We start from the raw sequence: 24002 nt of genomic DNA, 5'->3' as shown, positions 1-24002 counted from the left end.
GGGCTAGCTAAGGTTTAATGCCTTAGGAGGACAGGCATGGTACAAACAATGCTCTCAGTTGTACCATTTTCTTCCTGGGCTGCTGCTTCCTTAACAACAGGTCTCCTGGACCTGGAAGCCTGGTGTCCCCACTGTGGGCAACTGCTAACAGGTTTGCCTGGCTCCCTGACTGGTCACCCCCCACTGCCTGTTTCAGAAAAACGTACTTAACATTAAAACAGGAAAGGCTTTGTCAAAGAGCTCAGATCGGAGAACTAAGCTAAAGTGTGTACTTTAAGGGGACAGACAGAAGAGCAGGGTCATTATATTTGAAAGGATGTCTTCTCCCATTCTTTCTCTCATTTATATCTGGTCCCATTTTAAGAGGATCTTGTGGTAGGACTTGAAAGAAAAGAACTATATTAGAATCTAGTTGAACAAGACATCGATTTGCATAGAAGACAAGTATGGAATGGTAGAGGGATGGAAACGTGAGATTACCCTCAAATGTTTGGAACCTTGTTTAAGATTTTTCTTTGAGATAATTTTAATGATAAATAATGAGAAGCTGTGAGAGATGCCTGCTTAAACAAAATAGGAACCTTGGCTCTGTGGACATGGGAAAAACATCTATAATGGTGAAGTGGATTTTTAATCAAAGCTATTGTTAAGAAAAGCCATTTTCTAGTGAGAATCCTAATCCAGCTGGCAGATCTGGAGTGAGCGCCTCATAGACCTGGATCCGGGTTCTTGAGACACTTCCAGGACTATAGTGCCCTTTACAGAATAGCATCTGTTCTTAGGGCACAATGAGCCCATTTAATACAGGCCCTCGGAACATACTATGCCTCACCCTGGCATTGTGGTGACAGACTCTGAAGAAAAGGAAAAAAGGAAGCAGAAGATAACATCTTCTCTCTTAAATGTCAGAAAAGTGTTTGACAGAAAAGCAATTTGAACATGGAATTTCTGATGGATGCTTGGGAAATATGCCAAAATTGCTGGCTATGCTTGAAACCGATGGTGGCTTAGATCAACTATGAACTCCCACAGTGAGCTCTCCAATGAGATTCCTACAGACAAGTAACCTCAATCTTTACTAGGCAGTGGGCAGGTGCTAGTTACAGACCGAAAGCAAGCTGTACCTATGGACAGCAGGACAGGGCAAGAGCAGCTTTGTCTTATAGCCCAGAACCCAGAAGGACTGACTGTGGTACCTGAATCAGTCTTGCTCCCCAAGTTTGGTACCCAAGAGTTTGGTTGTTTCTTGGGCTTCACAACAATGCCCTTCGTTTTCACACAAGGATGCAAAATGTTGTTTAGATTTAAGTTGCAGATTTTTATCATATGAGGAGAGTGTATTACACTGTGGATATATCTATGCATCCCAACTTAAGCAAGACAGAAGATATGTGGGCAAGTCCAATCGTCATGCTCATCAAATTCAGATACAAATGTTTATAAGGAAGAAAACTACAGGAGGCAAGCTTCATAATCAAACCATGAGAGTACAGTCAGCCAGCATTTTATCAGTTTGTGTGAGGACTGCCGAGAAAATCCTTGTGAGACTCAGGCTTCAAAATGCTAACCTAGAGCTGTTGAGCAGCCAGTCTATCTCCTTCCCCACCAGATCTCTACTTCTGGCTCTAGCTCCTTCCAGTTGAGCTAGGATTTAAATCTAAGAATACAGGGAAGCTTATGGTTTCCTTTTGAGCCATAGCTGAATCACATGCATGTGTAATCTTTCTATAAATATATGGATATTTGGTGCTAGCATATGGTAAAAATATTGATTAGGAATAAATAATGTTTTAAAGTATTTTTATAACATAAGAATACTATTATCAAAAAATCAGTTGGACAATATGAAACTAAATTACTAAAACACAGTTTTTAATTTCCTCTTGCTTAACTGTCAATGCAACTGTCTCCTCTTCAGATGGCTTGAGAAGGGCCACAAGCATATAAGGTTATGTGATTAAAAGACAGCTGACGATCTCCTGAGACTTTCACAGTGTCCTGAATAGTGTATACCTGGTGCGGGTCCAACAGCAATCAGTGATTATATGTAGAGATGGTGACTCTAAACACAAGGCTTGTCTGTGGCAGGACTGCCAAACCCTTGGCTTTTTGTTTGATATTGTTTTCCTGTATGCACAGTCGCCATGCTGTGTCCCACTAAATTACCAACTTATTTACATGGCTGTCAGGAACTGGCTTCAAATGTTGACTCCTTCTATGAATGTGAGAAGAATGGAACCTCAAAGTTAGCAACCAAAAGAAAACGGGATTCACGTACTTTCGGGGAAGTCAGGCTGCCAGTGAGCAAACCCTTAGCCGCAGCCTGCCAACTATTGCAAAGAAGTGCTGCAGATCTGTGTGGGGCAACATTCTTTTGAGCGCATCCTGAAGCTAAGTGAGGAATCTTTTTTCAAGAGATAAATTGACTCTGATGTCTACTTTTAATCAGTACCCACCATCCAAGTCACTGAAAATTGTTAATGACACATTACTGAGCATTAGTAACCAAGAGTAGAAAAATACCATTTTCTGTTTTTTTTTTTTTTTACCCCCTTGAAATGAAAGTTCAGATGTTAAAAGGCTCCAAACTGCCTACCACATCTGAACAGCATTTAAAACACTCACCTCCAATCAATTTATAAATAGTGGGCTATAAAGTTTTGCAGGGAGGATCAAAACCCTCTAATGTCTCCAGGGCGATTACAGGAAACGCCGCCGCAGTTTAATTACTGGAAACGCACAGAAGCCCGCCAGTGTTCCTCTGCGGAGTGTGGGCCCCACGTGTCAGGAGCAGTAAGGGAAACTGCTGATTCGACTGTTTCTAGGCCAGGCGTGAGTGAAGGGTCAGGCTATGCATTTGAACTCTCCAAACTGAAGGGGGAAGAGTCCCAAGGAAGTTGCTCCTGGGTCCTCCTTACCCCCACCCTCATAAAGACACATTGGCTCCTGGGATCACTCACCATTCATATTCTTGAAGATGTTCAGGATGGGGAGGATCTGGCGGTAGTAGGGCACCAAGGCTTCTCCCACCATCTCTGCCGACACAACCAGATGCTGGAGGACCTTGAGTGTGACGCAGATGACCTGCCTGTTCCGGAGGTTCAAGGCGTCTGTGCAGTAGGAAAGTGAACAAGCAGAAAACATTGTGCGTGAATTCTGTGGTAAGGTGGGGCTGCTCATAGGTGCATTTACTTAAACTGTGCTCTACTGGGGACGAAGAGGGCCTTATTACTATAGCTCTGAGGCAGTGCAGTCCCTGCTGAGAATCACATTTTATTTGGTTACTGTGCATCCTCCCAGCTTATGTGGAATCCTTGCCAACTCTGATAACACTCCTTCTTCCCTTCCCTTCTCTCCCCTTTCTCTCTCTCTCTCTCTCTCTCTCCTTTTCTCCCTCCCTCCCTTCCTCCCTCCCTCCTTCCCTCCCTCCCTCCCTCCCTCCCTCTCTCTCCCTCCCTCCCTCCCTCTCTCTCTCCTCCCCCCACCAAGATTTATCTGTATAGCCCTATTAGTTCTGGAACTTGCTCTGTAGACCAGGCTGGCCTCGAACTCAGAGACCTACCTGCCTCTGCCTCCCAAGTGCTAGGATTAAAGGCGTGCACCACCATGCCTGGCTACTTTTCATGTTTCCACCCAGAGAAGAGGTTGGTGGTCCAAGGGAGAAAGATACGTGGCACAGAGCATCAAACACCACCTGGTGTCAGTGGGCGGCTGACTGTACAGGCTACCGCCAGATAAGCTTATGTGCGATGATCTCTCTCAGCTAAGAATGCTGCTGTTCTTTCTCCTCGTCCCCTTCTCTCTGTGTGTTCATGTACATTGTCAGGTCAGAGGTCAACAAGCGTCTTTGTCACTTGGTTTCCACTTGATTTTTATGAGGTAGGGTAACTGGTTGGCCAGCAAACCCCAGGAATTATCCATTGATGGGATTAGAGGCACACACTGTCATGTCTAGCTTTTTATGAGCATGGTTAGGGATCTGAACTCAAGTCTTCATGCTTGGGAGGCAAGCAGTGGGCCATCCTCCCAGCCCTGACTCCCTGCTGTTCTCAAGGCTATTATCATGAAAGCATCTTTATTTTTAGAAACTATAACTTGGCTAGTGTACAAGTGGAGAAACTATAGACTGGTTAACAACACAGGTAGCATTTTTGTAGAAGCGAACATGAAATGCTTAAAGAGGGGAGCTGGTGCTTGTTTCCAGACCTGAAATAATTACACAGAAACCATATTAATTACAACACTGCTTGGACAATAGCTTAGGCTTTTTAATTAACTAACTTATATTTTAAATTAGCCCAATTCCTATTATTTTGTATTTTACCATGATGCTCATGGTTTATAGGTAAGGTTTTGGTGGCTGTCTCCTTTGGCAGCTACATGGCATCTCCCTGACTCCACCTTCTTTTCTCCTCTATCTCTGCTTGGAATTCCCACCTTGCTCTATTCTGCCCTGTCATAGGCCCAAAGCAGCTTCTTTATTAACTAATGGTCACAAAATACATTCACAGCATCCAGAGGGAGATCCCACATCAAGAGGGCAGGCAGAAAATATAGAAAACATAAGCATTCCACTACAAAGAGTCAGCCATAATAAAGACCAAGGGAACACACAAGCTTAAAGAACAGTTCTGAGTGCAAAGCAACAAAGGACTGCTGAGCAGGCACAGGAAGCAGTTAAATTACCTGGCTGGTCCATCTCTGCAGGGGCTGTAAGATGCCCTTTGCTCTAATGGGGAATCAGGTCATTGGTGCTAACATGTGAACCTGGCCAGCTGATTGACACTTTCTGGGCCCTGGTTTCCTTAATTCCAGCAGCCTGTCATTGGCTTTCTAAGATGGCTACATTAAAATGATGGAGATGAAGAGCCACATGAAGCATCTATGATAGGGCCAGAGGGGTGACAGGCAGGTCATGGCGCCCCTGACTATAACAAAAGCCAAAGGCTCCTGATTCTAAGGTGTTCCACCTCCTAATGAAAAAGGAACAACTACGACCGTAAACGTATCCCACTCAGTGTGTACCAAAGACAAATTTCCCTCCATGAACTTTCTCTGTATTCCATGATGTGACCTGGCTGGTTCCCTGTTACTCAAGGTCAAAACCCAGTTTTCATGCCTCATAGTCCCTATGTTGGAAAATTGTTTCTGTATTGGAGTATCCTTGAATTTATGTCATCTGTTCCACTATTACCTCCCTCCCTCCGGTTCTGCTCTCCATTCTCACTACTCTTCCTCTGGTCCTGAATCTCCATTCTTGCCTTCTCTCCTCTGATCCTAGATCTTCATCCTCATCTTCTTTCCTCTGATTCTGACTTCCCTCTTGTGGTTCTGTGTTTCCATCCCAAAAATTTCTTAGGCCCTGGATCACCATTGTCACCTTCTCTCTGCTGGTTGGCCCCACCTTCTCTCCCTTAGTCCTAGGTTTTCACTCTTCCCCTCTCTTCCTCTGGTTCTAGGTCCTCATTTGCATCCCTCCATCTCTGATTCTGGGTCCTCTCTCTCATATCTACTCTTCTAGTCCCGAGTCTCCATTGTCACTGTTCATATCCAACCACCTTCTCAAACTTCATGCTGTTCCTCCCCTCCACTTTCTTCTCAGAGTAAATGAACGATCAGCCAGATCCAAGGAGATAGTCAGGGAAAGTTTAAACTCAACTCAATCCCCAGTGAAAATGCAAGAAAGCATCATTTAGTGGTTTCAGATACTTCCTGTGGAGACACTGGAAAGTTTTTAACAACAAAGTTGAGGTCGGCTTGATCTTCTCCAGTAACACTGGGGGTTGGAGAATGGATACACTTCAGAGCCGCCCCACAACTCCTGGTCCCCAAGGCTGCATTCACGGCTGGTATGAAAGTAACCATGAATGTAATAAACTAAGGAGCTCAGTCTTAACTCTAGGAGTCCACCTAAATATAACTGCAGGGTTTGGTGGCGTGATGGCCTGTCATTACAGCTTTTCCACACTTTGCAGACCATGCTGAATCTTCTGAAAAACAACTAAAAATAGGATGCTGTAATTTCCTCTGCAAGCTGTGGCAACAAGACAGTCGGAGCGAGCTTGGGAGCATGCGGGAAGGAGGCAGAGAGTGGAGGGCTCACAGCTGGCAGCCAGCCTGTTGCAGGGCTTAGCCAAATGACCATGCACTGAGCACTTCTTGTGCGAGGAATTAAACCTAGCACTTTATACGTCTTAGGTACTAATACCCCTTCAATGTTTGCAGAGAGCATATTGTGTGCTCCTCGTAGTTTTAGAACTGGAAGTGTTGGAAAGAACAAGACACAGATGCTAATAATGTCCACTGGGGATTCCAATCTGGTATGGCAACAGATAGCAAGCATACACCACAAGTATGATGACTGTGACAAGACAAGGTTATTAAGCAGCCAATCACAGGGGTACTTAGTCTAGTTTCAGAATCACGGAACTTGCCTAGACACAAGGACAAAACTCAGGGAATAATAGATGCTATTTAGCCACAGAATTTCCATGCAGGTTCCTGGGGAAGAGAGCTCACTCCAGCTGGGTATGATGAGAGCGCGCTAAGGCACTCGGGTCATAGAAAGATGGATTAGCTGGTCTCATAGCAATGACTGCGTTCTTCCTGCGCACCTTTCCATGGAAAGCGTGTGTGTGTAGGTGTGCATCCACGAAGGACCTGAGGAATCTTGCTGTAACAACCAGAGAGAACCAGAGACTTGAGAGTCTGGGTTTCTGCCTTCCCTGTCCATTCTCTCTCTCCCATCAGACTCCCACAAAGCCCTCACAGCCACGCACAACTGTCCATTTGGTGGATTTTTTCCCCAGGAAAACGCAATGAAAACACTCTAATGTCAAAGGCAGGAAATCCGGTGAGAGTCCCTGAAGAGGTGAATGTCTGAAGGTTCTGGTGACTGTAGTGGCTTCTGCATTCCAAAGACTGTAGAAAGATAATCTTATGTGTGCCTATGTACACCCAATGCCAGGGAAGAGACCTGCCACATGGACCACACTGGTGTGTGTGTGTGTGTGTGTGTGTGTGTGTGTGTGTGCATATGTGTGCACAACTGAACCTTAATTTTCCAATAGACCACACTGATGTGTGTGTGTGTGTGTGTGTGTGTGTGTGTGTCTGTGCATATGTGTGCACAACTAAACCTTAATTTTCCAACTGGGGTTATATGTATAGTCACCTGGTCACCCAGGGGTTGTTAATGCTCTCTCTCATCTCAACAGAATAACCGATATAACTTTTAGGCAATAACTGCATTGCCTCCTTGATTGAATTAGCATGGTTGTGATCAACATTATCACAATGTTATTGACAATGGCTGACAACCACAGTGCCCGGCTTGTTACTCCAAAAGGAGCATGAAAGGGACTATGCTGTGTTCTTCCTGGGAAGCAAGAAAATTCCTTCTCTGTAACTGTGAGAGAAAGCTGAGGGGCGATACAAGAATACCCTTAATTTCTTTAAGAGGGATTTTTTCTTTGTCTTTTTGTGCATATATGTATGTCTATGTGGGTATGTGTGTGCATACAGATGCATGTGCACATATGTGCACCTGTGTGTAGGGGCCAGAGGTCAACCTTGGGTGTCATTACTCATAAGTGGTCACCTAATGCCTTGAGACATTATCTCTTATTGGCTGGAGTTCACTGAGTAAGTTGGGCTCTCTGCTGAGCAAGCCTCAGAGATCTGCCTGCCCCCACCTCGCAGTGCTGGGATTACTAGTGTACCCAGCACAAGACTTTCTATACGGGCCCTGGGGATCAAACTTGAGTTTCCAGCCCATCATCACCCCAGCCCAAACTGAGCCATTGTCAACACAGCTCTGACTGGGCCATCGGGCCCCAGCCCCAGGAGGACAGTATAAATAATGCCTGTTTCCATTTACTTCGTGTATTTTTCTTTCTCGTTTGTGAGGAATTAAGTCATAACATCCAGTCGGAAGTCTTCTTGTTCTTCCTTTCCCAAGAGAATTAAAGAAATATGCTTTGGGGATGGTGGGATAGGAAACATTCTTTTCCTCTGAGAAAGTACGCTAAGGGACATAGGGATCAAGATCTGGGGCCTGAATGAGGGGCGCTGTGTTTGTTCCTCTGCAGCCGTTGTCAGGTTGTAAGTGAGGACTTTGGACTCAAGATTTAAGGTTCTGAAAGGTCTAACACTGTAGTCTACTGACACTACAGAACCCTTTTTAGTCAGGAAATGGGGTTCCTACTGTACTGCTCACCACCTTCAAGTATAATCAACACGATGGAGCTGACAGATATAGAGAAATTGCTGAAGAATAAGAAAGAAATAATTTGAAGTCAAAGTGGTAAAATTTATTCATCTTAGATGGTTATAAACTCCACATACAGTTTTCTCAGGTCTGAAATCCATTATTGCTCCCAATTTTGTGAAGTGAGAACATTTCCTACTATTAGCTATGATTTGCTGCTGCGGAATCAGAAAACACGGGAATGTTTCCAGTGCATCGTCTCCAGTTAAAGTCAGAAACACCAAACAAAAGGGAAGCCAAACATGAAGTCATATGCCACAAATATTAATGTCTTTACTATACAAGCAGCTGTCATAGTCCAGTAAGAAAATCCCACTAAAATGGCTTAAGAATGGGAGCAGATAATACAGGGATTAATAGATACAAATGAGCAATTAATTTTCTAAAACGCTCAAATTCATTGGTATTCAGAATTATTTTGGGATAGCATTTTAGCAAAAATAGTCATTGAAATAATATCAATCAGATCAGAAGCATGTCTGGGAAAGGAAGACACTAACAGGCAGAGAGACACACCTCTCCTGGAGGGCCGCAGTTCTCAACACCATACAAATGCACGTGACATTCAGTCCAGCCATCCACCCAGGGGCCTTTAGCCTACATATGGAGTTGTGTACTCAGTTATGAAAGGATGCTAAGAGCAGTACTACTTATGTATGATTGGAAACAAGCAAAACATTCCACAGCCATCAAGACATTAAGGGAGAAAATAGGATGTCTCCGGGTGAAAAATTATTTTAGTACACGTATTTGTTTATTTTAATTTTTGTATTGTTTTTGAACCAACAACACAATTTAGCACTTGGTGGCAGTGGTCTTTCTTTGCATTAAGTATTTCATTTTTCTTAAAAGGGATACTATTTGTTTGAACAGATACAGGCACCAGTTTCTGAAGTGCTTCCAAAAATGCCATCACCAGCATGTCCGGTTTCATAGTCTACAGACTCCACCAGGACTTGTGCCGCCCACACTCGTTCCATTCTCGTAGCGGAAGTTGGGTCTAGGTGTCCCACACACTGAGTGCTGTCATTGGCAATGCAGGACTCTCCTCTCCGGGCACCTTGCTCCATGCACCTAGATGTCTACTCAGTCCATCTTGAAGGAGTCGGACACCTTCTGATGACAAAGGAAGGAGTCAGCCTTGCTGCTGCTTTCTGAGTGATATCAAGTGATAATCTTTTGTATTAAGTGGGCATTGCTGCTAAGAGGCTGGTGCATTTCCTATTCTGGTTGAGAAGGGTCACTAAGCTTGCCATAGCATTTAAAAGGTCGAAACCATGGCCAGGAAGGGCACAAATGTGAAGAAGGTCTTATGCAAAGTGGGGGATTGGAGGATGAACATGAAACAGGAAGAGGGTGGGAGGGTGGACAGAACTATCTCCAAGATACAGGAGCCCCATCCTGTTCACAGAAGGACAGGAAAAGCACACATTACTAAGCCTGACAGCAATTTCTGGTACAATTTAGGAGTGATTATTTGGGCAAGCAATTTGGAAGCATCTAGGAAGACGGCAGCGTCTGGCTCTTCTAGTTGGTATAAGTCATAGAGATGGAAGGACGGGACATAGCGTGATTGAAAGATGTGCAAGGTCCTGGGCTCCATCCCTAGCACCACATGAACAGGTGTGATGACATACTGAAGGTGGGCACAAGAGGACAGAGTTCAGGGTCCTCCTCAGCTCAAAGCAAGTTCCAGACCAGACTGGGACACACGAGACACTGCCTTTGAGAACAAACAAACAGAAACCAAGTAAGCAATAATATCAGCAGCCCCCAAAAGTTATGAGAGGGACTGAGAACTGGGATTCTCCCTTTTCTCTTCTGGCTCCTCCTGTGTGAGTAGCTGACTTTCGGCAGCAGGCACTGATGTCCGGGGCTAACCTTTCCCTGATGGGGTCGGTGCATCTTTCTGAATCTGAACTTATCATGTTGTGTTTTGGTAACTGAAAGTTGAGAACCTGCAAAGACAAAGAAACTAAGGGGTTTTTGATCCTACTGCACGTACTGGCTTTGTGGGAGCCTAGGCAGTTTGGATGCTCACCTTACTAGACCTGGATGGAGGTGGGTGGTCCCTTGGACTTCCCACAGGGCAGGGAACCCTGATTGCTCTTTGGGCTGACGAGGGAGGGGGAGGGAAATGGGAGGCAGTGGCGGGGAGGAGGCAGAAATCTTTAATAAATAAATTTAAAAAAATAAAAAAAGATTAAAAAAGATAAAAAAAAGAAACTAAGGGACACACGCACACACATGCACACACACGCACACACATGCACACACACGCACACGAACAATGACTCACTTTGTTTGGCACAGCAATGTTCTGCAGACATAATCCTGCAGCTCCTCACACCTCTGGACAACAGCATTTCTACTCTCCTGGGAGGGCTGAAAGAATTGGATGCTCTAACAATACAGAGCTAGTTAACGGAGAGCATGATGTTTGCATGACTCCGATTCCTTGCACTTCTCTATCTTCTAGTGTCCCCTCAATCACGAGGTATTGCCCTATGTCCTGGAGCATACGTGGGCTACACATTGAGACATCCATTAAAAATGCCAGTGAACCAAAACTAGTATTGACCAAGCAGGCACCTCCACCACGCTTGGGTCCTGGGCACCAGTGCCTTCTTCTTTTTTTAATTTATCCATTTTCAGCTACAGTTTCCCCTCCCACCTCTGCCTCCACCCTCAAACCCCCTTCTCTCCCATTTCTGTTCTGAAAGAGGCAGCCCTCCCATGAGTATCAACAAAGGATGACTATCAAGTCGCAGCTAAGACTAAGCACCTCCCCATGTGTTAAGGCTGGAAAAGGTGACCCAGTATGAGATGTAGAGTCCCAAAAGGCAGCCAAAGAGTGAGAGACAGCGCTGCTTCTGCTGTTAGAAATCCCACAACAGGACGAAGCTACATGACTGTAGCATGTATGCAGAGGGCCTAGGTCAGTCCCATGCAAGCTCCCTGGTTGTCCAGTCAGTCTCTTTGAGGCCCTATGAGCCCGGGTTAGTTGATTCTGTCTGTTTTCTTGTGGTGAGCTTGACCCAGTGGCTTATTCTTAAGGAATAAATCATAGTGATGGAGTCAAAGTTCATGGCATCTTTCAGAAGGTAAGGTATGCTCGTGTGAGCACACTACTTTAGAAACGTAGATAAAGGCTTGTGTTTTTCCACTCTCAGATTTATTGACATTTTAATACATTCACGAGGTACACTAATTTAACAGGCAGCTGTGCTAACTCTCAGACCACCCAGTAAATGCATGCATAGGCTACAGAATCTCGCTCTCACCCATAAGAAAGGTCGAGGACCAGTGCCTCCGTATTTCCAGAGAAATTTGGCATTTGTGACAACTGTGCATGCCCAGAGGTTGGAGTGCTGGGACTGAGGGAGAGGGAGTATCCTGAATCAAGCAGCCTAGATCATGTCACCCATGCATGGTAAAGGTGACAGAAAGAGGAGGTGGCTTTCAGAATCTACTTGGAACGTGCTGACATCAGGAGGGAGCTAGATTTGGGATGACCTTCACATACCAGAACTCAGAGTGACAATATTGAGCCACCACAGCACATGTATCTGAAAAAGTCATGGAAGTTACTAAGCAGGCTTTATGAAGAGGGTTTGAATCACGCTTCTTCTTTAGTATCTTGTAATCATAACAACCCTAAGTAATTTACCTCTTTTCCATATTTTCCAACATAAAAGATTATTTGTTCTTCTTAAATTAAAACTACTAATTTTTTTTACAGATTATTATCTATTTCAAAATAAGTTACCTGTAAAATTTGGAAGCGTGTGAAGTGAGTAGATCATTACAGGGTGATGCATTCGAGTGTTTGCTAACTAAAAAGAACTCTGAGCCCAGGTTCTGCTTTGTGATATTTTCTCATATTTTTTTTTTACTTTATTTTGTTTTTGTCCATGAGATGTCATTTAAGGAGAATATTTTGCTGTCTGAGTGTTAGCATTCAAGCTTAGTGAGCTGGGGATCACTTTGCCTCTCCCACTTAGCCATAGCTCCTTGAGACAGCTGGGCATATGCCCCTGGCTGGGACAGTCAGCCAGGTGACCTCGGCTCATTAGAGGTGTCCTAATGAGGCCACTGTCTCATGCCCCTTCCACATAGAGGTTGGCATTGTTTCTGTAAGTTGGAGCAGCCAGGGCGCCTCTCCTTCCAGGAGGACAACTCACAGATGCACATTGCTGGTCATAAGCAAAAGAACTCACTGGTCGATTTAGAGAAATACACAGAAATTCACTCACAACTTCTTCTGATAGAAGAAAGCATCAAAAACAGTGCAGTCTTTAGTTGAGTTTGCAGATTGACATCCACAAGGTGTTTCTAAGTAAGACCGAGCACGTGAGCACATTGACATAAGACCCAGCACGTGAGCACATTCGCATGAGACCCAGCACATGATCACATCCACATGAGACCCAGCACGTGAGCGCATTCGCGTGAGACCCAGCATATGTGTGCATCCACATGAGACCCAGCAAGTGAGCACATCCACATGAGACCCAGCAAGTGAGCACATCCACATGAGACCCAGCACATGAGCACATTGACATGAGACCCAACACATGTGTGCATCCACATGAGACCCAGCACATAGAGCGCATCCAAATGGCTATATCGCACTTTTGGAAATGGCATCTAGACACATCTCAGCGAGGAGAGCAGTTATGGAGCTCATTATATTGATTTTGGAAATATTTGACGCATTTCTTGTGCACTTAGCCAGCTCATTAGATACTGTGGGGACAGAGTTCTCTTCAACATCACATTCCAGGTGAGAGACGAAGCTGCCATGTTCTTCTGGAGAGAGAGTGGAGGGTAGAGATGGGACTGGCACTGGGGGAAGATGTGGAAAGGAGATTCTTAACGAGGCAAAAAGAAAAATTAACACTGGAGAGGGGCTCTGAAGGCTGCTTAGTGCTTAGGCACGTGAGTTGGCAACACCAGACATTCCTGCAGGAGAGTGAAGGCACAGAACTAGGAAAGAGCCAAGTTCTATAGCATGGTCACTTTGCTGTTCACACAGGCCAAGGCAGGGAGCTAGCGAGAAGTCACATCCTGGGAACACATGGACATCATATCAAGATGAGCACGAATCATACATGGTTGTGTTTGAGAGGTGAGAGCCTCTTGTCCTAGGGTTAAGGGATATGGTCTGGGGCAGAAGAGAGCATCAGGAGTTCTGGCTGCGGCACCATCAGAGGGGAGTAGGGAGAAATGGAGAAGGGGTCTTAGAAGAGACTAAGAGATGGATTTGCATCAGGGTTGTACTAGTAATCTGCATGCAAACCCCTCCCTAGCTGGCTTCTAAGAACCATGCAGGGAGGAGCTCCCCATGGGCCAGCTGATGAGCAAAAGCTGCCAGATAAAGGCATCAAGATGAAAGGCCCTAGCTGTGTCCACCACAGGGAGGCAGAGCTGGGAGCATGCAGCTCTGGGCTAGCTGTCCACCAGCACTGGAGGTGACAGTCTTCTACAGAGCATGAAAGAATGCAGAGCTTCTGAAACACGCTGTTCATAATGTCCAGGGTAGGTTTGTGCTCTGGGACCCTGCTGAGGTCGGACAAGCCCTAGACTGAGTCTGGCTGATGAGCGCTGACTAGAAGTGAGAGGTGTCACTTTCAGGATAAGGGAACGGATTGTTGCATTCTCTATGGGAGACGGCTAGAGCCTTTGCTTCCTTGGGTGCTGTGACCAGCAATGTCAATCAGGCTAGGCTCCCTAGTGACTGTGGCACTGGGGCTCCCATGAAGTGTCAGTGCTTGCTAGTTTTAAATCCCTCACCGCCTTATGCCCCTAGGGCTTGGGGGACTGTTTACTATTTAAAAGCCTACTGTATTCTAATTGATAAAATTTTCTTTATCATCATCAAAGAATCCTATTCTTTGTTTTTAAAACTATGAAAGGCCTCTCCTGCTAGTTTCAAGATATCAAGCAACATTTGAGCTTTTCTCTGCTCAATCTTAATTCCTTGATAGTCACTGTGAATACATTCTCCATTAGTCCCTTATGATGCTCTGTGACTGAGATGATGGGGCGTTGGCTGGTCTTCTTTAATGTGCTTTGGAAATATATTTCCTGTAAGTTAGTGCCTTACCACACTGTACAAAAAGCATGTATTTGAATCTAATTTCTGGTGATATTCTTGTGAGTGTTTGCAAGTTTAATGCAACATCTTCATTATTGTGCAGCCAACATGCTTTCTAACATATGAAATAATTATGATTTCTAACTTGGCTCATGATTATTTACAAACACACATCTTAATTTCAAAATAGAAATATTTCAGCTGTCATTCTAAAGCCCGATTTTCAGCACAACTTACATTTTGATTATCCAATGGGCTTTATATGGCTTTCACTTTTGGTGCTTTCTCTGAGTTTTCTCTTAAGTCCGTGTATGGCAGGCTGAGTGGATGCTTTGTGCGTGCCAGGGCAATGGTGGCCTGCAATGGCACACACAGCGCCAAGGCCCAGGTGTGGTTCATGTTCGGAAACAGCGTAGCATGGAAACACTGCCTATCTGACACCATAGTTGGGGGTGTCTGCAGGTTTGGGAACAAGGTGGCGGCTTCCCAGAGTTGCTGGATTCAATTCCAGAAAAGCCTAGGGGAGGCTTGCAGACTAAGAGTAGTGCTGGCATTGGGGTGACAGTGAGAGGATCTTAAATAATTTCTCCAGTCTTTTCCTTAACTGTTCATGAAGAAGAGAGTAGTACGGGCTGGGGAGACAGCATAGTAGGCTAGGCACTTCCTGCACAGGCCAGAGTTCCAATCCTCAGCACCCAATTAAAGGCCAGGTGGGTGTGGCATTGTGCCTGTAATTCCAGCCCTTGGGAAGCAGAGGCAGGGGATTCCTGGAGCAAGCTTTAAAGCTAGGCTAGTCTTAATTGAAAGCTCTTGGTTCAACTGAGATTGTTCATGGGGCTCTAAAAACCCGAGTACTCACACATTCACATTGCTTATCAACACAGTCACCACACACACACACACACACACACACACACACACACTCACACCATTCATAAGAAAGAAACGTATGTAGATTATTTTAATCACATCAATGAATCTGATAGAAGAAATGTACAAAGAATAAATGTTTCACCTCACGAGAATAAACTTTCTCTTCGTCTTCTGGGGATAATAACAAAATGGCAGTTTCTTTTGTTTGTCTGACTTTGTTTTTGTTTTGAGACAGGGTCTCACGTAGTACAGACTAGCCTCAAACTTGAACTGCCACTGAACTTGACCCTAAAATCCTGCCCCTTCCTTCTAATTCCCTAGGCTGGGAGTTTGGACTATGACAACAGGTAAGCATTTAGAGCACAGTGATTAACACTGAAGTGTCCCCTCCACCCCATCACTCAAAGACGAGAAAGAAAGGACCAAAGAAAGAAAGAAAAGAAAATCTAAGTTAGAGAAGGTTGTATTCTCTATTCTTAAGGTAACAAAAATTAAGTAATAAAAACTCAATACTAAAATATTCATAGATTTTAATGTAGTACCTTGAATTAGAGAATAAACAAACTCTTCTCACAAACTGTTTACGAAATAGCAACAGATGAAGAGGAAAGGAAAATGAATGGAAGGAAGAAAAAGTTCACCCAGAACCAGACACAGCTTTGTATGCCATGGTCACAAACTATGGAGAAGTGGACAGAGGGGAAGGCTGTTTTCCCTTTGTGCAGCGCTGAAAATTGAGCCCAGGACCTCTCAGTTCCCGTGCCGAGGGCTCTACTGTGAGCTGCGGCCTGGGCCCTAGAGACAGACACATATTCAAGCTCAGGGCACAGAAACACAGAGCAGTGCAAAAGACGGCCAAAACTCACCCCATCAAAGCAGAAAGGGAGAGAAAAATTAGAACTCATCACATTCATGCATGAGAGTGCCAAATAATCAAATTAGTCAATAAAAAGATGTTATTCTGGAACGTGGAAGAATAAACAAATTCAATTTAATAATATAATAAAGTAGTACAAATCATAAGATTGAATCAAGCTGGAGAAAACGAATCCTTGAAATATACCATATAAAATACAGAAGCCACATCAGAGAGATGATGCTAATTCACACAGGGGAGCATTTACAGGCGGGGGGGGGGGGGTGTCACACACACAGAGTCGAATAACTTGCTTCAGGTTGTGCCAGATAAATGTTACAGCCAAAGTTCTGGCTGGCATCAGATTCTTTCTGTTTGTAACTAACAGGTCATCTTGCTGAACGTCAACGCTGACAAAGGACCAATTCATTTACAGTAAGTGAGTAAAAGGACGAGAATCACGGACCCCTCCCAGCCCCAAAGCCTACGAAATGCCCTTCAAGAACGAACAACCTCAAACAATCTGAAATAAATGTATTGAGAAATAAGAGACTGACATAGCGTACTCATAAAGGAAACCACATTAATTAAAAGAATATCAGAAAAAACAAAGTTAAGAATAGCTAAAATAAAACGTTTTGAGTTTGGGGGATAAAGTCCACAAAGTTTCCTAGGAGGCGGAACTCTGAAGCAGAGATGGGAAACTGAGCAAAAGTGAAGGGCTTGGCGGAGGGGTCAGCTTGTGAGGCAGAACACTGCTTACCACTTCTTCTGAGACAGGAAAAGAAAGCAGCCAAGTCTTCAAAGAAAGAATGCATGGGAAGTGTCCACAGCTGAGAGGTAACCTCTAAGTTGAGATTTCCAGGAAAATTAGTGGAAAAATAACCAAAACACATCATCAAGAAATTTTATGTTACTGGAAATATCAAGAAGATGGAAAACACTTTGTGAGACTGGAGGATAAATCACAGGCAGATGAAACTCATATTGTACCTTTTTCTAAAGCAGGACCTCTCTACATCCCTCTGGCTGTCCTGGAACTCACTGAGTAGATCAGACTGGCCTCAAACTCACAAAGATGTGCGTGCCTCCGCCTCCTGAGTGCTGGGATTAAAGGTGTGCGCCATATGCCTGTTAAAGGATAACTTTTCCCCCAAAGACACAGAAACGTGGCCTCAGATGTGCAAAACTAATAATTGAGTTTTATAAATGTTCAGATCCAAGAACTCAAAGATACATTCTTCCTGAATCTTCAGGAAGTTGCTGGAAGGCATGCCCTATGGAAATGATGAAGAAACACACTGTCTAGGAACAAGTTCATGAACAAGATGCCAGAGCACATGCCAGGTTAGGGCACGCATGGTCCAGGCCAGGGTGTCAATACGGAGGGTCAAAGAAGGATTGACCCCAGAAACATAACTGATGGACCACCTGATGGATATTCTGAATACTTGAAAAACAACATCCTCTTACAAGACCTTAAGATCCATGGGGAAAATCAGGAAATACTGAAATCAAGCAGGCAAGAAAAGACTCGATGTGAATGCCAAGACAGATCACATGGAAATTTAACTACTGCAGGTGAATGACTTGCAGTGATTACTGAAGTATACAAACAGATTGCTCGATTAATGGAAGCTGATATCACCACACTGAAAAGCAGGAAGGGGCAAAGGCGTGTTTACAGGAGAAAGGTAGATTCTTACCCAGGAGAGGGACCACAAGCTCCTAATAGAACAAGCCTCCCTCGCTTGCTCCCAAAGGAAGAAGCCTTTCTTTACAGTGAAAGAATCTCTTCTCTAGTTTCCTTGAGGACACAGCAGGCAACCTGGGCTGAGTTTCTTTTATCTTCTTGCAGACAGCCTTGACAGAGCTCCCCCTATGCATCCCATCCTGGGCCATCTGTTGTCTTCATGCATGACTACTCAGCATGTCTATAGCTTTCTGTACTCATTCCCATTATGAGTAAGGGAGGATCTCCCCGCTCCATAGGTGGCATGCAGAAAGCTGTCTTCCATCATTACCCTCAAGTCACTCTTTACCCTGCTGTCTTTTACCCTGCTTCCATGCCAGTATGTGGGAAACTAAACTTTCATTCTGCCGTGCCCAGCAGCTTGAGGCAAGTGTGGCGACTCTTGTCCCTCCGTGTCTGTACTGTCCAAGGTTTCCTAATCTCTACGGCTTGGCACAAATTCTAGATCTGAAAGCCAAAGAGGAGACCAGAGGAATGTCAACCGTCACTTCTCCAGAAGAATGTCAACCATCACCTCTCCTGAGGAATGTCAACCGTCACCTCTCCTGGGAAGGAAGTCCATTCTTCCAGAGACAGTGGGCATCAGGATGAGCAGCTAGTTGCTCTTCAAATGCCAAGCCTTAGCTTTCAAAGAGAAAACTAAGAGAGTTTTGAAGATCAAATCTTTACTGAGAATATGCTCACCAACATAAACCAATATTTTTATATACTTGAAACTTCATAATATTAATTTTTTCTTAAAAACCTTTGTACATGTGTAGATGTATATACGCATTCCTGTATGTGAACATGGGTGTGTGTATTCCGTAGCATGCATGTAAAGGTCACAGGTCAATCTTGGACAGTCTGCCCTCATCTTCTCCTAGTTCCATCTTTTCTCTAGCCAAAGACGCTGGGATTGCAGACACGCACTACTGGGCCAGGCTTTCCAGAGCCACTAGGGCTTTAATCTTAGGTCCTTACGTGCTATGGCAAAGACTTTATCTAATGAGAGGTCTCTCTAGCTCCAAAATTTACTTTTCTAAAAATGAAATGGGTGCTCGTGCCTTTAAAAATGTCTTTTCTTAATGTTTTTGTCATATTTTGTTTAGTAGAGCTGGTGTTTACACTGTGTTTTGTGCTTTATGAGCAAATTTGAAAGTTGATTTTCCCGGCTGGTAGTAGCTAATTCCATACTCACCATCTTTGCTTTGAGCTTTTTGCCCCTTCTTGCTGCCCCTCGGGTTTGCTGCCCCTCAGCTGTGTCTTTTTAAATCACCGCTGGATGAGTTTTGCCTTATTTGTTGATTTTGAAGGCTAAGAGCCCAGTTTTTTTGAATTTTGAGTCACCACAAAATTATCATGACATTATGTGTAACTGTGAGCTCTTTGCCAACCGCTTCCACTTAACTCTAGGGGTGGCGATTTCTGACCCCTGTAGACTCTGAGATCCTCACTTTGGGTTGACAGGGCTGGAGGCATCTTGATGGGTTTTACAGCTCATGGCTCCACGGGTCTTTACTACTGGGAGGCACAGCACCAAGGCTGGGTCCTCCTCCTCTGACGTCCTGTCACTCATCTGTCTGGCTTCAGTGGTAACCAGGCTGAGCTCTGGTTATCTTGGTGCACAGCCTTTCCCTGTAACGTTCGCAGGATTCTTCCTTGTTCTTTCCTTCCTTTCTCCATCCTTTCCTCTTTTTCTTTTCCCCCCTCCGTCCCCCCTCCCTCCCTCCCTCCCTCCTTTCCCCCTCCCTCCCTCCTTCCCTTCTTCCTATCCTCTCTCTCTCCCTTTCTTTCCTTCTTTTTTTGCAAATGTGCTTTGCCAGGCTTCTTGTCATTGATTTTCTCTGCACTGTGTGAGCTCCTTGACCACATGGTAAAGGCTGTTTTTCCTCCCAGGACCTCTACCTTGGTTTCTGTTTGTTGTCCTAATACTTTTCTAGGGAACATCCATCTATAGTTCCGGTTTGGGTCCCAACTTCCCTGCTAATTCTCCTTACTCATCCCTTTCTTGCAGACTTGCCCTTCCTACACTGCCTCATCACAGGCTGGAGCCCACGCTTACGCTCTTGGTGTTGGGTGGTTGATGATTCTCTCCAACTCTCTGGAGATAGCTGCTTCCCTTTGGCTTGTGGAGTTTCCCTTACTGCATTCAGATTGGATTATTTGCATGTGAGTTCCTCTCTTATTTAGGATGTGGTGCTGTAATAACCTCCAGAATTTCAAGACTATCAAACAACATTCTATGAGTTTATTCTGCTTCAACACTCAATGTGCAGTATTTTTTTCCTCTGGGAATTCAAAGTTATTTCTCCCTGTCTCTCTCCCTCCTTCCCTCCTTTCTCTGTCTCTCTCTCTCTTTCTGTGTATGTGTGTGTGTGTGTATGTGTGTCTGTGTGTGTATACTCTGCCCAATGGGCCATCCCCCCTCCCCACCATGGTGTTGCTCTCTAATTTGCCAAAGCAGGAGACACAGTTATGGTTGCCCCTCGCCCTTTCCCTCCCCCTCTGCTCCACTTCCAACCCTCTTCTGAATTCGACACGCAGAGAATCTTTGCTCACTGTGGCTGTGGACTGGGTTGAGATGGATTTTTCTTCACTGTAGACCAAACATTAATCCCAGACCAAACATTAATTCCCAGGTCAGGCCACCAGAGGACTCTTCCTTCTTCACCCTTACCCACAACAAAACATCTTTCGATTGCTCCTCACACTTGGTGCTGTGTCACTGACCCACGGACACAAAGCTGGAACAACTCATTGCTGAGCCCGAGTACTTAGGAGTGTCTAACCCAGAAAAGCTCATGAGAGTGGAAACTGAGAGAAAGGAGCAGAGGTAGCTGAGCCATGAAGTGATTATAATGGAAGAGGCAGTGGATGCTAATTTGCCTATGGTAAAGCATGAAAGCCTTTCATCTTTAAAGATATCAAAACCAGGGTCCTGAGCTGAAGAACAGGAAGAAGACAATCATATTTCTATTCTTACTTTTCTTTTCAGTTTGGAAACCCTAGACCCACTGAGTGCGTGCATGTTTCATCCAGGATTATCAATTTTGTAATTTTTTAATAAAATAAATCCCAGAGGCATGGCTCCTACCTCTCTTTCCCACAGTAAGTTAACCCATGTTCGGCCTTCACAGATACTAATTAGAACGGCTGGCTGGTGGTAAAAGGTTCAGTTTTGCCCCTGGATGAAGTCACGATTATACTAACAGTATGGTTTGAAGATAAGGTACACAAGGCGATTACGTTACGCCAGTTATGCACATCAGCCAGTTTCTGCACCAATTAGCTTCATTCCTGAGTCCCACCTGAAAGACGATTTTATGCGCTCCTTTCCCGCCACGAGTGAAACCTGCCTGATGCTACCCAGTGAGTCAGCATTTCTCCCTGAGAGACGCTTGTCTTTCCGTGACAGGAACCAGGATGGGGAAATGGTGACCGCATCCTGGACAGGCACACAATGACAGACACCAGGAGCAGGTTGTCCTGGCTACTGCAACCTTGGGCTATCGAATTCCTATTTTGTTAATTTTCCCTGACAAACCATGTTTACTGTTTAATAATGTTTCTGCTATCGGGAAATGACCGGTTCCATCCACTTTGTCTTCATAACGCATGGCTTCTTTCCATTTCTTTATGTGCCTTCAGATGCAGATCAAACAGATTCTCCCTTTACCCTGTGTCACCACTCTCTGATTTAGTCTGCTTTAATTGTAAAAATAATCAAAATATCACATAGGAATGCTCTTTCTGCCCCCAGTACCTGCACCAATTAAAATATCACGTAAGAACGCTCTTTCTGCCCCCCCCCCAGTATATGCACCATTGAAGTGTGGAAGCCCCTCAAGGAAGTACCTATCTATCACCCATCTGAAATAGACAGAGCACCTATTTTAAATTGTAGGACAAAGAACTGGACTTTGGTGCTCTTCTGATGGGTGTGGGAACAAAAGGTTAGATGGCTCCTGGAGAGAATAGTCTGGTTCCTTTTTGTTTCTCTGTGAAACTTGTATATCATCTTCTAAGAGGTTTCAACTAGAAGTGAACATTTCTAAGCCAAGTGACCCAAAGGAGAGAACAAATCACAAGCAGGAAAGTCTGAACTACTCAGCCTCCGTCTCATTCCTGAGGGCCTTGTAAAGAGTCCTTCTGGAGGCTGATGAACCAGAGCAAGGGCGTGCTGGCAACTCAGGGCCCATTTGAAGGCCTTTTCTTTTCACACAAGGTCATGTTGACCCTTCCTGGGTAGAAGGGGGCTACCATATTACCAGCCCTCCAAAGGTTCAAACCAGTCCAGAAAGTTCCAGAGCTGGCTCTGGGTGAGCAGGGATGAGAGCTGAATGTTGACATCCCAAACCTTAATGCCACTTAGTTACTTCAAATCAACAAAAGATGGACCATAAACAAATCTAAGTAACCCAGGCTCTGGGTAGCGACCCCAGTGAACTCATCTGTCCTCCTTCTGGTCACACCATGTGGCTAGAGCACACGAGACTGTTAAGATGAGCCCTGAAAGCCTCGAAGCCCAGGAAAGGGCCCTCTAGCCTCGGGGAAGCAGTTGACCTGGATAGGGGCTGGTACAGAATGTGAAGGGGAGAAAAGGTCCTTGTCACCCCGTGCAGGTCATGGGGCAGCTGAGGCCAAAGCTGGGAGTTTTACCTGCCTGGGATAGTTGAACGTAGGGAAAAGAGAGAACTCTCTCTGTTGTGGAATTCTCAGCGCCTCTGGCCTCCTGGTTTTATTAGCAGTATGGTGAAAGGCATAGCAAGCCGCACTGGGCCTGGTGGTGCCTGGTGGGAGGAGCAGGCCCGATTCTCCATCTGGGAATCGGTGGACCGATCTCTCTCATCTTTGTGGTGAGCACCAGGCTGGCCTGTGGGGATTCTATTGCCAGCTCTAACAGAAGCCAAGAAGATGTGATGGAAAACAACCAAAAACCTAGCCCAGTGCCTGGAGAGCTCACAGGACCACATCGGAAAGCGGTGAGGAGGCTGCTTTCAGGAGAGCGGGAGGCGGCCAGGAGAGGAAGTAAGGAAGGGAAATGCTAGTGGTCCTTGTCTCCTGGAGTCACTGCAGGAACCCACTGTGAATTAAAAGTTCCCTGTGCTAAAAAACCATTTTCTGCCATCCAGATCCTGAAATTATGACTCCTACTACTTCATGGACACTCAGCAAAACTGTATTTCTATTTAACTTAAAAAAGTAGAGGCGCTATTTAACAAGAACTTGGGGTTTGGGTACGGAACACATGAAAGGTCACACACATTACCTCTGAATGGACAAGCTAGTGTCTGGACCCCATGTCATGACCATGCTGTATCTTAGATTAGTATGACTCTCCCGCGATTTGTTTTGTTTGTGGTTAAGTCATGGTGTAGTATTGGTGAAGACAAGTATTTTCAGAGATAGCAGTTGTCTGGCCTCAGAAGTCAGTTTATGAAACTCCCCCAGCCTGGGGATTGTCTCGGTCTGCTGGGTTTCACTGCTTAATTAGAAAGTTGTCAAACGTGGCGGCGGGCGACACTGAGTGACGCTTTCTACCTGTTCACTTACTTTTTATCGGGATAATGAGCTGCGGAATGACAGGCAGAATCTTGTTCCCCCCGTGTTCCAGCATGTCGTGGATTCCTTGCCGAGCAAAGAACTCATAGGGAAACGTCATTTCACAGAGCCCGTCAAAAAACAGAGGCAGGTAGTGATGGTAATCCAGCTTCTCGATTTCTACCTGGAAGCAGAGAGAAGAAACACCATGTGAAAACAACGGTGCAGCGGGGTGTGCAGGGCCCCCAGGCAGCTCTGTCCCCTGCTTTGGGGAAGAAGACCCCCACACCCAGTCGCCAGAAGCGTGCCCCATGCCTTTGATCTCTCAGCAATGAGAGTAACATTCTCAGCTTTGAAATCCCAACCACCAAGTGCCTTGCTCACATGTTATTGGGAGCACATTGATCATTTAGTGATTTTGTTTTTTGTTTTTCCATCTGGGCCAAGTCTGATTATAATGTTCAGATTAGGATTCAAAATAGGTGCATTGAAAATGCATGTGTAAGAACAAAATGAAAGGAAACCCAAACTGGTCTAAACAGATTGATACGTAAATTTCTAACAAGAATATAATAAGGAATATATATGTGTGTCAATAATTGGCCAGTAAGGCAATTAGGGCCACCTG

At 44.9% G+C, this 24002-nt stretch overlaps 1 protein-coding gene across 1 annotated transcript in view; it reads right to left on the bottom strand.

The window, feature by feature from the left end:
- Pacrg (parkin coregulated) overlaps positions 1-24002 on the bottom strand; it is a 457339-nt gene that overhangs the window by 191399 nt on the left and 241938 nt on the right. Inside the window, exons 3-4 of the mRNA XM_041680218.1 lie at positions 23387-23558; positions 2961-3110 (exon numbers count right to left, since the gene is read on the bottom strand). Coding sequence (XP_041536152.1) covers positions 2961-3110; positions 23387-23558 — 322 coding nt within the window. The remainder of the gene's footprint in view (positions 1-2960; positions 3111-23386; positions 23559-24002) is intronic.

This window comes from Microtus oregoni, unplaced genomic scaffold, assembly GCF_018167655.1.
Source record: "Microtus oregoni isolate MIOR12 unplaced genomic scaffold, Mior012 000033F_ref0000390, whole genome shotgun sequence".
NCBI classification, from domain to species: domain Eukaryota; kingdom Metazoa; phylum Chordata; class Mammalia; order Rodentia; family Cricetidae; genus Microtus; species Microtus oregoni.
This window is presented reverse-complemented; position numbering and strand designations above follow the sequence as displayed.